This window comes from Salvelinus fontinalis, chromosome 5, assembly GCF_029448725.1.
Source record: "Salvelinus fontinalis isolate EN_2023a chromosome 5, ASM2944872v1, whole genome shotgun sequence".
Lineage (NCBI taxonomy): Eukaryota > Metazoa > Chordata > Actinopteri > Salmoniformes > Salmonidae > Salvelinus > Salvelinus fontinalis.
In genome coordinates, this window is record NC_074669.1 from 33274228 (window position 1) to 33291170 (window position 16943).

At 41.8% G+C, this 16943-nt stretch overlaps 1 protein-coding gene across 1 annotated transcript in view; it reads right to left on the reverse strand.

Moving 5' to 3' along the window:
• The window catches only part of LOC129855491 (insulin-like growth factor-binding protein 3), a 59908-nt gene that overhangs the window by 30143 nt on the left and 12822 nt on the right, over positions 1-16943 (reverse strand). Inside the window, exons 2-3 of the mRNA XM_055923208.1 lie at positions 2822-3096; positions 2316-2435 (exon numbers count right to left, since the gene is read on the reverse strand). Of these exons, the coding sequence (XP_055779183.1) occupies positions 2316-2435; positions 2822-3096 (395 nt within the window). The remainder of the gene's footprint in view (positions 1-2315; positions 2436-2821; positions 3097-16943) is intronic.

Here is a 16943-nt window from a genome sequence, read left to right on the forward strand (position 1 = left end):
ACTGGCTCGGTGAACAAAACATCGATATTTTGGGTCCATGGCCAGGAAACTCCCCAGACCATAATCCCATGAGAACTTGTGGTGAATCCTCAAGACGCTGGTGGACAAACAAAAATCCATATATTCTGACAAACTCCAAGCATTGATTATGCAAGAATGGGCTGCCATCAGTCAGGATGTGGCCAAGAAGTTAATTGACAGCATGCCAGGGTGGATTGCAGAGGTCTTGAAAAAGAAGTGTCAACACTACAAATATTGACTCTTTGTATCAACTTCATGTAATTTTCAATAAAATCCTTTGACACTCATGAAATGCTTGTAATTATACTTCAGTATTCCATAGTAACATCTGACAAAAATATCTAAAGACACTGAGGCAGCAGACTTTGTGAAAATGTATATTTGTGTATAATATTTGTGTAATTCTCAAAACTTTTGGCCATGACTCTATGTGCGTGCGCGTGTGGTGGGTTCCAATGGTCTCTGAGCCACGGTGATGTTAAAGGGGGTTATAATATGACTCATTCTATTTCTCAGAATCGACAGAGACCATTTCTCAGACCTTCTGCCCCTGGGAAGTGGGATGATAGGGGTATTTACTGGGTTGGATGGTGTGTGTGTGTGTGTGTGTGTGTGTGTGTGTGTGTGTGTGTGTGTGTGTGTGTGTGTGTGTGTGTGTGTGTGTGTGTGTGTGTGTGTGTGTGTGTGTGTGTGTGTGTGTGTGTGTGTGTGTGTGTGTGGACCACCCCCCTCCCTCCGTCCAGTAGGCTGTTGCATCATATCCTCTCCGTATGGATAATACATTATGTAATAATATGTATTGTCGTTAAATGTAATGTATTTACAATTGATATGAAGCATATTGTATGCCCAACACAGACCCAGCATTCTGCAAATATCGGATGTATTTTCTACTCCCTCTATTCTCCGTCGGTGTATAGACCATGGGTGGCCGACGTCTGTCCCGCCACAGACTTTAAGAACAACACCAGTGGTAGTCTCTGTGTTTTCTCTAGTGAGACCTCCCATCGCCCTCACCAAAATACTTGCTTTCTTCGCTCTCCACCAGATGCATGCCAGCCACACTCCTCCTCCACCACATCTAGTGTCACACACAGGCTCACACCACACTCACATCCTCTCTCTCAAACACACACTCACTTAAAGGGGCATTTCTAGAATGTTCTACCTAATATTCCTCATCTCAGCACCACCCCAACATCAACATACTGTATGCGAGAAATGGTTTCTATGTTTTGTAGTAAAGAAAGATGGAGGAAGATAAGTGTTCCCAATGACATCATCAAACAATTAGTAGACAATTAGTAGGCAACGCCTACTCATAATTAATTAAAACCACGATGCATACCGATGATGTCATTGGAAACAAATCTTCCTGTATCTTTTTACTACGAAACATAGAATAGCGCCATTTTCACAAATGATGTTGATGTTGGGGTGGTGCTGAAGACGATAGATATCAAGTTGACATTTTTGAAAATGTTCTTTAACAAATGAATTTGCTGTTCCTACACTCTAAAAAAAATGCTGGGTTGTTTGGTTGACCCAACTGCTGGGTTGCAGGCGTTGGGTCATTAGCTGTTGGGTTGTTTTCTTTAAAAACCTTTGGGTTATTGGTGCTGGGTTATTGAGATATGATCCAATGGGTCAGATCAAAAGACTGGAGGCGTAGTTTAGTTGGGGCGTGGCCTTCAGATAGTTCTTTTTAGCCACCCATGAGCGTAAATGTCATTCCTGTTAAGCTGTTCTGCTGTATAGTCGTCACATATTAAGATCAAACGTGTATAACCCCGTTGCTAAGGCAACCCAGCATTACAGTAAAAAAAAACAAAAAAAACATTAACTGATGGTTAAATCACCCATGTTTGGGTAATCCTAATTTGTTGGGTTATTCACTCAACCCAACTGGCTGGGTCAAAATAACTAAGCGTGTGTTCTGGCCAATCTTTACTCAGTGCTAGGTTACCAAATAATAAGATGTCTTTAAACCCAGAATTGGTAAGAGTGTAGTGAGTCAGCAGAGTGCAGTTGTCACTGTAATACCTGGTTATTGTTTATGTTGATAATGCTATTGATGTTTCTGTTTCTGTCAAGGTACTGTCAAAGAAAGCTTTGGGGGGCCTTGGTGAGGTTTCTTTTTGAAGCCTGTATAGTGTGTGTGTGTGTGTGTGTGTGTGTGTGTGTGTGTGTGTGTGTGTGTGTGTGTGTGTGTGTGTGTGTGTGTGTGTGTGTGTGTGTGTGTGTGTGTGTGTGTGTGTGTGTGTGTATAATACCTAAAGCAAAGCGAGACTCACTTGTTTTTTCTTGTAGAAGCCTTTTTTGCCACAGTTGGGGATGCGGACGCCTCTGGGGATGAGCACATTGGTGATTTTAAGACTGTTCAGAATGCTCTCCATCTCTCTCCTGCATGGGCCCTGCATACACAGCACACAACACCTCAATAGAACTGTACTAACACCATACTAACACCGTACTAACACTGTAATAACTGTACTAACAGCACATAACACCTCTAGAAAGCTGTACTAACACTGTACTCAAAGCACATAACACCTCTATAAAACGGTATTAACACAGTACTAACACAGTACTAACACTGTACTAATGCAGTACTAACACTGTACAAACGCAGTACGAACACAGTACACACATGAGTGTGTGTCAGTAAACAGATGAGGGGAGGGGGTGGATCTGTTTGTGTCAATAAACAGGTGGGTCTCTGTACGGTATGTGAGAAATAGGGGTGGTAGGTATTAGTTAAATATCTATATCCATGGTGCTAGACGGAGTCATTACTTACATATTCGGTCTCCCTCTTGTCCTCCAGAGAAAACCTGGGAATGTTGGCTTTGACTCCCCCAGATCCTGACTCCATCTTGTAGCTCTGGCTCTTCTTATTCTGCTCCTTCTTGATCACATCCAGCTTGGTGTGCAGCGGCGGTTTGGCCTCTATCGTCATTTGATGTTTGCCGCCTCCGCCTTCAACAACAACCGCACCCACCGCCATGGTTGTCATCACGGTGACATTGGTACGCCACTCTTCCCCCGCCACCACCTGCTCCCGGCCTGCGTTCTCTGTCAAAACAACAGGAAATGATGTCATAGTTTCAAAATGAAGTCCAAAAAGCTTGAGGGATAATGTGTGTTGTTAGATTGTCATTGAGTATGACCTTCGTACTGGTAAGGAGACGGAACACCATTATATTAGCCTGAGGAAAAGTTTTACTGAGATTATGGTGATTTCGGATGCTATCAGAGTTTTCACATATACAGTTGAAGTCGGAAGTTTACATACACTTAGGTTGGAATCATTAAAACTTCAACCACTCCACACATTTCTTGTTAACAAACTATAGTTTTAGAAAGTTGGTTATTTCATATAATTTTTTTTATTTCACCTTTATTTAACTAGGCAAGTCAGTTAAGAACAAATTTTTATTTTCAATGACGGCCTAGGAACAGTGGGGTAACTGCCTTTTTCAGGAGTAGAACAACAGATTTTTACCTTATCAGCTCAGCGGTTTGAACTTGCAACCTTTCGGTTATTAGTTCAACGCTCTAACCACTAGGTTACCTGCCACCTCGGCTGCGTGGTCCCATGGTGTTTATACTTGCGTACTATTGTTTGTGCAGATGAACGTGCTACCTTCATGATTTTGGAAATTGCTCCCAAGGGTGATCCAAACTTGTGGAGGTCTTGGCTGATTTCTTCAGATTTTACCATGATGTCAAGAAAAGAGGCACTCAAATGATGTCAATTAGACTATCAGAAGCTTCTAAAGCCATGACATAATTTTCTGGAATTTCCCAAGCTGTTTAAAGGCACAGTCAACTTAGTGTATGTAAACTTCTGACCCACTGTAATTGTGATACAGTGAATTATAAGTGAAATAATCTGTCTGTTGTCACGTTCCTGACCGGTTTTCTGTTATTTTGTATGTGTTTGACGGTCAGGGCGTGAGTTTGGGTGGGTAGTCTATGTTATGTGTTTCTATGTTGGTTAAAGGGTGACCTGATATGGCTCTCAATTAGAGGCAGGTGGTTTTCATTTCCTCTGATTTAGAGCCATATTAAGGTAGGTGTTTTCACATTGTTTGTTGTGGGTGGTTGTCTCCTGTGTCAGTGTCTGTGTATGTTACGCCACACGGGACTGTTTCGGTTTCGGTTTGTTTGTTCGTTCAGTTTTTGTGTAGTCTGTTTTTCCTGTTCGTGCGTTCTTCGTTTCATGTAAGTTCTTACGTTCAGGTCAGTCTACGTCGTTTGTTGTTTTTGTATCTATTCAAGTGTTCTTCGTGTTTTCAGTTTTGTTTAATAAATATCATGTCATATAACCACGCTGCATTTTGGTTCAATCCCTGCTCCTCCTCTTCGGATGAAGAGGAAGAGGAAAGCCGTTACATCTGTAAACAATTGTTGGAAAAATGACTTGTGTCATGCACAAAGTAGATGTCCTAACCAGATCACTGCACCTGTACATAGCTCATCTGTAAATATCCTATCCAATCTACCTCATCCCCATACTGTATTTATTTATTTATCTTGCTCCTTTGTACCCCAGAATCTCTACTTGCACATTCATCTTCCCCACACCCTACCATTCCAGTGTTTAATTGCTATATTGTAATTACTTCGCCACCATGGCCTATTTATTGCCTTACCTTTCTTATCCTTCCTCATTTGCACATGCTGTATATAGATTTTTCTACTGTATTATTGATTGTATGTTTGTTTATTCCATGTGTAACTCTGTGTTGTTGTATGTGTCAAACTGCTTTGATTTATCTTGGCCAGGTCACAGTTGAAAATGAGAACTTGTTCTCAACTAGCCTACCTGGTTAAATGAAGGTGAAATAAAATAAAATATTGCTCAGGAGCTAGACGTGTTCTGTCTCCTAGAGATGAATAAATGTTGGTGCGAAAGTGCAAATCAATCCCAGAACAACAGCAAAGGACCTTGTGAAGATGCTGGAAGAAATAGCTACAGATGTATCTATATCCACAGTAAAACAAGTACTATATTGACATAACCAGAAAGGCTGCTCAGCAAGGAAGAAGCCACTGCTCCAAAACCGCCATAATGACCATCCTTATGTTTGGACAAAAAAGAGGGAGGATTGCAAGCCGAAGAACACCATCCAAACCGTGAAGCACGGGGGTGGCAGCATCATGTTGTGGGGGTGCTTTGCTGCAGGAAGGACTGGTGCACTTCACAAAATAGATGGCACCATGAGGAGGAAAATTACCTGGATATATTGAAGCAACATCTCAAGACATCAGTCATGAAGTTAAAGCTTGGTCGCAAATGGGTCTTCCAAATGGACAATGACCCCAAGCATACTTCCAAAGTTGTGGCAAAATGGCTTAAGGACACCAAAGTCAAGGTATTGGAGTGGCCATCACAAAGCCCTGACCTCAATCCTATAGAAAATGTGTAGGCAGAACTGAAATAGTGTGTGTGAGAAAGGAGGCCTAAACACCGAACAGCTTTGTCAGGAGGAAAAGTTCACTCAACTTATTCTGGAAAGCTTGTGGAAGGCTACCCGAAACGTTCGACCCAAGTTAAACAATTTAAAGGCAATGCTACCAAATACTATTTGAGTGTATGTAAACTTCTGACACACTGGGAATGTGAAGAGAAATAAAAGCTGAAAGAAATCATTTTCTCTACTATTATTCTGACATTTCACATTCTTAAAATAAAGTGGTGATCCTAACTGACCTAAGACAGGGACATTTTACTAGGATTAAATGTCAGGAATTGTGAAAAACTGAGTTTAAATATATTTGGCTAAGGTGTATGTACACTTCCGACTTGAACTGTACATCTACAAACATCTATAGAACATAGCAGGCTCACAGCTAGAGAGAGAGAGATAGAGAAAGCGAGATTGAAAAAGAAAGTGAGAGTAAGAGAGAGAGTTAGGGAGAGAGAGAGGTAGAAAGAAAGACAGAAGGGAAAGCAGAGTGAGAGGTAGAGGGTGAGCGAGAGAAAGAGAGGAACTCAGTCGCTCGCTCCTTTTATTTATAGACCATGTCTCTGGCAAAGATTCCTGACAAATCGTTAAAGACAGAGCAGAGGAGAGCCCAGGCCACCTGTCTTGGCCAGCAGGGGAGAGAGTCGGGGTGGAGGAGGTGGGAGGGGGGTATAAACACCGGTCTCTAATATAGGAAAGGGACGATCAATCCACCACATGACCAGGGTCAGCCATCAACCACAGGACTTCACAGTCACAGGACCCCACTAACCAACCGTTGAGTTATACATTTCTCACAAAATTTCTGCGTACGCCATTTCTTCATCTGCGTATGTACAAAAATATTGAGATTTATAAACTTGCATTACGCCATACATGTGCATGTTTCCAGTTATAAATCAGACCTGTCGTAAAACTGTGCATGTGTGAACCAGCATTAAAACTCTGGAAAACGCCCTCCATTCACCTTTTATGGTGACAATAATGGCCTTATTTTGATGTATAGGGCTAATTTGGAACTATTGGGTTTCTATGTCCTGCCTTGATATAGGTTCTGAGATTAAATAGGCAATGACGACACTCTCCTATCGCAGAGCAATACTGTAGTCTACCCATACTATCAAATATTTGACATAATATTTGACATATTTTGTTATAATTTTTTCCTCTTAAGGGGGTATTTTACTGTCTCTATTTTACTGTCTTAATGTTTGAATCTTTAGCAGTAATTTAAGCTGTATCTGAAAAGGGACTGTGTCAGTTTCTGAAAGAGAAAACAATGGCAACTTGTTGTGGACTTGTCAGCAGAATTTTTTTTTTTTTTTTTTTTAATTCAACAATGTTTTGCATCGACTTTTCCCCCAAACTAAAAATGATGGACTGCCCGCAAATTCTGAAACATTGTATAGGGCAGACTAAAAATGTTTTATTACAAAACTTACAGTAGCATACATTTGCCTACTTCAAAATAAAAGTTTTCAACATTTCAGCTGTTCGACTGTATAACGGGGTTTTAAATTATATGGCAAAACTGGAAATACATATAGCCTATCTATTTACTACCCTACTAGGCCCAATTAAATGAGAGATGTGCATGGAAATTTGTTGTATGCCCCTTTGGAAATATGAACCTATCACGGACAGAAAAGGTGAGAAATTTATTCTGCAATGGTTATGAAAATAAAAAAAATAAGAAAACATTCCTATGTCAAATTATTTTATATTAAACAAATAAAATGCAGAGATTTTCCCCATCTGTACAAATAACTTAGGTCTACTTGCCAGCTTGCAGTACAATATTTCAACCACTAGCAGAGTGCTTGCTAAAGTTTGCGGGGAGGTTAGCGCATTCTCACGTGAACTACATTTTTTATAATCGGCAACTTTTGCGTGAAAACTGGCGCACACACATTTTGGGGTAGATTTTGTACGTATTCACAGTTTACAAATGAGGCACGGGACCTGGAGACACATACTGTATACACTCACTCACTCACGCACGCACACACACGCACGCACGGACGCACGCACGCACGCACACACACACACTCTCCCTCTGCACATCTAGTCTAGAGCCCCTTGCCTGTACAATTATCAACAGAGAAAAATAATCACGTGAAAAATAAAGAATTGGCCAACTAATATATTTCCATACAAATGTATGTTATGCATTAAAAAAGATTTTAAAATGCATCAAAATACATTTTATACATCTCAAATGACTAATTTTGAGCAGAGCCCTATGAGCCTGTTTGCTAGGCTGGACAGTATGGTTCCGTCCCAAATGGCATCCTATTCCCTATATAGTGCCCTGCTCTTTACCAGGGCCCATAGGGCATAGGGTGCCATTAGCACACAGGCCCTGTGCGGATAACCATCTGATGGCACATAGGGAAATAATGACAACATTGGATCTGAACCTGGAATCCAAGGTCAACCCTGAAGCTAGCAGTGTACTGAACACATTCAACTGGTTTTGGCAAAGATATATAATTATATACATATACACACACACACACACACACACACACACACACACACACACACACACACACACACACACACACACACACACACACACACACACACACACACACACACACACACACACACACACACACACACACACACACACACACACACACACACACAAGCATACGCAGGATTGGGGAGTAACTGATTACATGTAATCTGATAGTGATACCACAAAAAATGTAACAGTTATCAGTTACATTACCAGCAAAGGTAACACTTTACAATAAGATTCCATTTGTAAAGGTTTTGTAATTACATTATTAACGGTTATTTGATCAGTTGTAAATTCATTATAGACCATTAATAAATGGGTTATAACAAATTGTTCAAATTAGTGTGATAGCCAGTCAGTGCTAGCCAAATAGTGTGCCACTATTTCCCTCTAGCTATTAACCATTTATAAATGCACCTATACATGTGTTTAATGTTGAACCCTTATATATTATCATGCAACCTTATTTTCAATGCTTGCACAGATAAACAAGAGTTATTTTCTCACATTTGGGTGTGATGCATTGTTGCTCTGTCCCAGGAACAGAAATGGTTGGTTTTCAGGTCAACTCCCATGATGTGTCTTGCCCCACATTTGAAACCCTAATGATGTATTGGGACACTTATTTATTTCAGGAATGAAGGCTTCATCTCAACATCTCAATACATATTATTGGGTTGGTTCGCTGGTTTCTGAAAAATTCCCCTGACTTTGTGAGATCTGCCCATCTGTGAAACGTGCTTGAAATAAAGATGACCTGGAATGCGTTGACACTGACATCATGTGGCAGTGCGTAGTGAAGAATCCTGATGAACGTGGCTATGAGAAGTGTGCAAAGACCAGACAGAAAAGATTACGCAAAATAAACATTGTTGACAATTTAAAAATGTTGATAGAGGAAAGGTAAATCTCTATGCAATTTGTTTCACTTTTGAATACAGAAATTCTGCTGGATGATTTAGCACTCTGATCAGCTAGCTAAGTAGCTATCTAGCTAGATAACGTTTTCCAGCTGTCCTACCTAGCTCGCTAGGAAACGTTTGCTAGCGAGCTAGCTAGCATTAGGTAAAATCTAAAACGTATTTCTGAATATAGACAATCTGCTAGATGATTTAACACAAGATAATCATTGGCATGATATAGCTAACTAGCTAACTAGATCCCATTTACTTGCTAGCTTGCTAGTTAGCTCCACTAGCTAGCAAACGTAGCTGCCAGTTAGCTAGCTAACATCGACATGACAGAGTTTCCATGCAATTTGTTTAGCTAGCTGTTTTGGATTAGCACGCTAGCTAGCAAGTTATCTAACTTTGAACTCCGGTACAGTCTCTATCCTTTGTCAGCACACTATCATGAGTGGTTCCAATTGTAAGACTAACTTACTAGCTATAGCTATCTAATTAGCAACATTTTTAACTGGTTAAAAGTTAATTTGTTGAATTTATTTCCTTCTTTATGCATTTGAGCCAATCAGTTGTGTTGTGACAAGGTAGGGGTGGTATACAGAAGATAACCCTATTTGGTAAAAGATCAAGTCCATATTATGACAAGAACGGCTCAAATAAGCAAAGAGAAATGACAGTCCATCATTACTTTAAGACATGAAGGTCAGTCAAACCTTTCAAAAGTTTCTTCAAGTGCAGTCGCGAAAAACATCAAGCGTTATGGTGAAACTGGCTCTCATGAGGACCGCCACAGGAAAGCAAGACCCAGAGTTACCTCTGATGCAGAGGATAAGTTCATTAGAGTTACCAGCCTCAGAAATTGCAGCCCAAATAAATGCTTCACAGAGTTCAAGTAACAGACAACATGATCTGTTTAGAGGAGATGGCGTGAATCAGGCCTTCATGATCGAAATACTGCAAAGAAACCACTACTAAAGGACACCAATAATAAGAAGAGACTTGCTTGGGCCAAGAAACACGAGCAATAGACATTAGACTTATGGAAATCTGTCCTTTGGTCTGATGAGTCCAAATTTGAGATTTTTGGTTCCAACCAAAAACGGATGATCTCTGCATGTGTGGTTTCCACCGTGAAACATGGAGGAGGAGGTGTGATAGTTTGGGGGTGCTTTGCTGGTGACACTTTCTGTGATTTATTTAGAACTCAAGGCACACTTAACTAGCATGGCTACCACAGCATTCCGCAGCGATACGCCATCCCATCTGGTTTGCGCTTACTGGACCTATCATTTGTTTTTCAACAGAACAATGACCCAACACACCTCCAGGCTGCGTACGGGCTATTTGACCAAGAAGGAGAGTGACGGAGTGCTGCATCAGATGACCTGGCCTCCACAATCACTTGACCTCAACCCAATTGAGATGGTTTGCGATGAGTTGGACCGCAGAGTGAAGGAAAAGCAGTCAACAAGTGTTCAGCATATGTGGGAACTCCTTCAAGACTGCTGGAAAAGCAATCCAGGTGAAGCTGGTTGAGAGAATGCCAAGAGTATGCAACGCTGTCACCAGGGGTGGCTACTTTGAAGAATATCAAATATGAAATATATTTTGATTTGTTTAACACTATTGGTTACTACATAATTCCACATGTGTTATTTCTACATTCTACAATGTAGAAAATAGTAATAATAAAGAAAAATCCTTGAATGAGTAGGTGTGTCCAAAACTTTTGACTGGTACTGTACAGTAGAATATTCAACAATGTGTTAACTTAAGGTCAATGTCTGCGTCCCCGTGGAAATCGAATTAACAGAATAAAGAAATCCCCATAGAAATCTGTCAGTTTAAACTACAGATATCTGTTTTGTAATGAATGCATCTCAATCCACCACATCCGCCTATGTCGCACTTCGGGACCAGTTGCACTATGTCGCACTCCGGGTCCAGTTGAAAAAATTAATAGAAGTACCGTACATATAGAAACTGTTTAGTGCTAACATTGTGGGCTTTATTGTGGAAGCTAAATAACTTATATGCTCACTTCGAGGCAAGTAACACTGAAGCATGCATGGGAGCATCAGCTGTTCCAGACGACTGTGTGATCAGGCTCTCTGTAGCCGATGTGAGTAAGAACTTTAAACAAGTCAACATTCACAAGGCCGCAGGGCCAGACGGATTACCTGGACGTGTACTCCGAGCACGCGCTGTCCAACTGGCAAGTGTCTTCCCTGACATTTTCAACCTGTCAACTGACATTTTCAACCATTTTCCATGAGCGAGTCTGTTATAACAACATGTTTCAAGCAGACCACCATGGTCCCTGTGCCCAAGAACACCAAGGTTACCTGCCTAATTGACTACCAACCTGAAGCTCTCACGTCTGCAGCCATGGAGTGTTTTTAAAGGCTGGTCATGGCTCACATCAACACCTTTATCCCAGGAACCCTAGACCCACGTCAATTTGCATATCGCCCCACAGAGCCACAGATGATGCAATCTCTATTGCACTCCACACTGCCCTTTCCCATCTGGACAAAAGGAAAACATGCGTGAGAATGCTATTCATGCGTGAGAATGCTATACAGCTCAGCGTTCAACACCATAGCGCCATCAAAGCTCATCACTAAGCTAAGGACCCTGGGACTAAACTCCTCCCTCTGCAACTGGATCCTGTACTTCCTGACGGGCCGCCCCTGGTGGTAAGGGTAGGTAACAACACATCTGCCACGCTGATCCTCAACACGGGGGCCCCTCAGGGGTCTTTATTCAGTCACCTCCTGTACTCCCTGTTCACCCTTGACTGCATGGCCAAGCACGACTCCAACACCATCATTAAGTTTGCCGATAACACAACAACGATGAGACAGAGTCCTGGTAGTGTTGTGTCACGATAACAACCTCTCCCTCAATGTGATCAAGACAAAGGAGATGAATGTGGACTATGGGAAAAGGAGGACAGAGCACGCCCCCATTCTCATCGACAGGGCTGTAGTTGAGCAGGTTGAGAGCTTCAAGTTCCTTGGTGTCCACACCACCAACACACTATCATGGTCCAAACACACCAAGACAGTAGTGAAGAGGGCAAGACAACACCTATTCCCCCCCAGGAAACTGAAAAGATTTGGCATGGGTCCTCAGATCCTCAAAAAGTTCTACAGCTTCACCATCGAGAGCATCCTGACTGGTTGCATCACTGTCTGGACATGGACATGGACATGCTCGGCCTCCAACCATAAGGCACTACAGGGTAGTGTGTACGGCCTAGTACATCACTGGGGCCAAGCTTCCTGCCATCCAGGACCTCTACACCAGTCAGTGTCAGAGGAAGGCCCTAAAAATGGCCAAATACTCCAGCCACTGTAGTCATAGACTGTTCTCTCTGCTACCGTACGGCAAGCAACACCGGAGCACCATGTCTAGGTCAAAAAAGGCTTTTTAGCTAATCAGATGACTACCAAGACTATTTGCATCGTGTGTGTGTCCCTCGCACCCCTCCCCCAACCACAACCGCTCTCTATTCTCTGTTTATTATCCATGCATAGTCGCTTAAACCTCTACCTATAGTTGAAGTCGGAAGTGTACATACACCTTAGCCAAATACATTTAAACTCAGTTTTTCACAATTCCTGACATTTAATCCTAGTAAAAATTCCCTGTCTTTGGTCAGTTAGGATCACCACTTTATTTTAAGAATGTGAAATGTCAGAATAATAGTAGAGAGAATTATTTATTTCAGCTTTTATTTCTTTCATCATATTCCCAGTGGGTCAAAAGTTTACTTACACTCAAATAATATTTGGTAGCATTCCCTTTAAATTGTTTAACTTGGGTGAAACGTTTCAGGTAGCCTTCCACAAGCTTCCAACAATAAGTTGGGGGAATTTTGCCCCATTCCTCCTGACAAAGCTGGTGTAACTAAGTCAGGTTTGTAGGCCTCCTTTCTCGCACACACTATTTCAGTTCTGCCCACAAATTTTCTATGGGATTGAGGTCAGGGCTTTGTGATGGCCACACCAATACCTTGACTTTGGTGTCCTTAAGCCATTTTGCCACAACTTTGGAAGTATGCTTGGGGTCATTGTCCATTTGGAATACCCATTTGCAACCAAGCTTTAACTTCCTGACTGATGTCTTCAGATGTTGCTTCAATATATCCACGTAATTTTCCTCCCTCATGAAGCCATCTATTTTGTGAAGTGCACCAGTCCCTCCTGTAGCAAAGTACCTCCACAACATGATGCAGCCACCCCCGTGCTTCACGATGGGGATGGTGTTCTTCGGCTTGCAATCCTCCCCCTTTTTCCTCCAAACATAACAATGGCCAAACAGTTCTATCTTTGTTTCATCAGACCAAAAGTACGATCTTTGTCCTCAAGTGCAGTTGCAAATTGTAGCCTGGCTTTTTTATGGCGGTGTTGGAGCAGTGGCTTCTTCCTTGCTGAGCAGCCTTTCAGGTTATGTCGATATAGGACATGTTTTACTCTGGATATAGATACTTTTGTACCTGTTTCCTCCAGCATCTTCACAAGATCCTTTACTGTTGTTCTGGGATTGATTGCACTTTTCCCACCAAAGTACGTTCATCTCTAGGAGACAGAACGCGTCTCCATCTTGAGCGGTATGATAACTGTGTGGTCCCATGGTGTTTATACTTGCGTACTATTGTTTGTACAGATGAACGTGATACCTTCAGGCATTTGGAATTTGCTCCCAAGGATGAACCAGACTTGTGGAGCTCTACAATTCATTTTCTGAGGTCTTGGCTGATTTAGTTTGATTTTCCCATGAAAAGAGGCACTGAGTTTGAAGGTAGAAAAACAAGAAACTTGTGGAGTGGTTGAAAAACGAGTTTGAATGACTCCAACCTAAGTGTATGTAAACTTCTGACTTCAACTGTATGTAATCTTATGACTTCAACTGTACATATGATATGAGTAATGTAAGATATGTAAACATTATTCAAGTGACATTATTTAAAGTGGCATTGTATGAAGTGACTAGTGATCCATTTTGGAAGATGTTAAGATGACGGACAAGGAAGAAAGTAGAATGTATTATGAATAAATATTGAGTGGGGAATTGTAAAATCCTTTTGGAAGATCAAGTAAAGGAGAAGATGATGGATAAGGAAAGAAGGAGAAAAGTGGAATAAGTTATGATGGAATATGGAATGCAGGATCGCACAGAAGTTGGGGAAGAGCTAGAGAATGAATGAATGTGACGAGAGTGAGAGTGAAGTAATTGTGGTGGCAGGTGCAGTGATGACCGCCGAGAAGGAGCTGAGTGTAGAGTGAAGCGATGTGGTGAGGAGGGTTGGCAAAAAGAGGTGTACACTATATATACAGAAGTATGTGGACAGCACTTCAAATGAGTAGATTCGGCTTTTTCATCCACAACTGTTGCTGACAGGTTTATGAAATAGAGCACACAGCTACGCAATCTCAACAGACAAACATTGGCAGTAGAATGGACTTACTGAACAGCTCAGTGACTTTCAATGTGGCATGGTCATAGGATGCCACTATTCCAACAAGTCAGTTTGCTGCTCGAGCTCCCAGGTCAACTGTAAGTGCTGTTATTGTGAAGTAGAAACGTCTAGGAGCAGCAACGGCTCAGCCGTGAAGTGGTAGGCCACACAATCTCACAGAACAGGACCGCCGAGTGCTGAAGCACTTATCTGATATTTGTTTTCACCTACCCTATCCGGGCCGTCCCCAGGGGGTGAAGGTAGGAAACAACTACTCCTCAACTTCGCTGACACGAAACACTGGGGCCCCACAAGGGTGCTTGCTCAGCCCCCTCCTGTACTCCATGTTCACCCACGACTGTGTGGCCATGCACGGCTCCAACTCAATCATCAAGTTTGCAGATGACACACCAGTAGTGGGCTTGATTACCAACAACGACGAGACAGCCTACAGGGAGGAGGTAAGGGCACTCAGAGTGTGATGTCAGGAAAACAACCTCTCACTCAACGTCAACAAAGGAGATGATTGTATACTTCAGGAAACAGCAGAGGGAGCACCCCCTTATCCACTGGAAAAGTCTGGTCACTCAAAACCCTGACAAACTTTTACAGATGCACAATCGAGAGCATCCTGTCGTGTTGCATCACAGCCTGGTAAGGCAACTGCACCACCCTCAACCGCAAAGCTTTCCAGAGGGTGGTGTGGTCTGCACAACGCATCACCGGGGGAAAGCTACCTGCCCTCCATAACACCTACAGCACCTGATGTCACAGCAAGGCTAAAAAGATCATCAAGGACAACAACCACCCGAGCCACTGCCTGTTCACACCGCTATCATCCAGAAGGCGAGGTCAGTACAGCTGCGTCAAAGCTGGGACGGAGAGACTGAAAAACAGCTTCTATCTCAAGGCTATCAGACTGCTAAACAGCAATCACTAACTCAGAGAAGCTGCTGCCTACATAGAGACCCAATTACTGGCCACTTTAATAAGTTAATCACTCGTCACTTTAACTTCTTGAGAATACAGGGGGTGCTGTTTAGCATTAGCATAATTGCCTCTACAGATTAAACTGCCTCTTATTCAATTATTGCTGTTACTATATGCATATAACCATATGCCATTGGATAGAAAACAAGCTATGGTTTCTAAAACCGTTCCAATTTTGTCTCTGAGTCAAACACAGGTCATTTCACAGCACTTTCCCTGAGCCAGAAGAAGATTGCAAGATGTGTATGCTCGCTTCAAAGCTCTGCCTATATATGGTCACGCGACCTATGACCCGAAACACACTTCCTTCTTCTTCCTCTGGGTGTCTGGAAGACGTCAGAGGAGAAATTTTTTGTTTATCTTGTACTGACGTGAAATAAGACCTATTTCTTTAGCGTGACCGACAACTTCCGGTTTCTGAGATGCGCGTTTTCAGAGGTGCCATTGTCTTTTGTTATGCTGACGTTACGGATGAAAACTATCTCCGTGTCGAAGTTTGTTTGATACATGTGACCATATCACCGTAATGTATGTTTTTTCAATATAGTTTAATCAGATTATTAGAATTTTTTCGGGAGTTTTGCCGTGTTCCGTTCTTTGAGTTTTTTAACTTTGGACATGGACCGTGCCAGTCGACCAGTACCCAGGCTAAATGAAGAGGGGAGGTTGCCATTGTGAATGGATTGAACGACTCATCAGGACTAAGGACACCTTGATCAACATTCTGATGAAAGACCAGCAATAGTAAGACCCAATTTACGATGTTATTTCATATATCTGTCGTGCATGTGAACTGGTCGGGTGCGTCCAGCCGGTTCTGGCTGGCCTGGTTATGCTAATTTAGCGATACATTTTGTTTTCGCTATAAAACATTTAAAAAATCTGAAATATTGTTTGGATTCACCAGATGTTGGGCTTTCAATGTCTGTACGCTGTGTATTTTTTCTGAAATGTTTTAAGACAAGTAATTAGTTATATAACGTTGGTCTCTGTAATTGTTCTAGCTGCATCAGCACTATATCAGATTGCAGCTGCAATGTAGAACTGTGATTTATACCTGAAAAATGCACATTTAAAAAAAAAAAACTATGCTATACCATAAATATGTTATCAGACTGTCATCTTAAGAATTTGTTTGTTGGTTTGTGGCTATCAATATCTTAGTTTAGCCGAATTGGTGATAGCACCTGATGGAGTAAGAAACTGTTGGAGTAAGAAAATGGTGTCATTTTGCTAACGTGTTTAGCTAATAGATTTACATATTGTGTCTTCCCTGTAAAACATTTAAAAAATCTGAAATGGTGGTTTTATTCACAAGATCTGTGTCTTTCATTGGGTGTCTTGGACTTGTGATTTAATGATATTTAGATGCTACTATTTAATTGTGACGCTATGCTAGCGATGCTAATCAGTGTGGGGGAGGTGGGGGGTGCTCCCGGATCCGGGTTAGGTACTCTGTAGTTAAACAATGCTACTTTAAAGAATGCCAGTTTAATCATGTTTACATATCTTACTTGTTAGATATTACCGTCGGAACTAGAAGCACAAGTGTTCCGCTA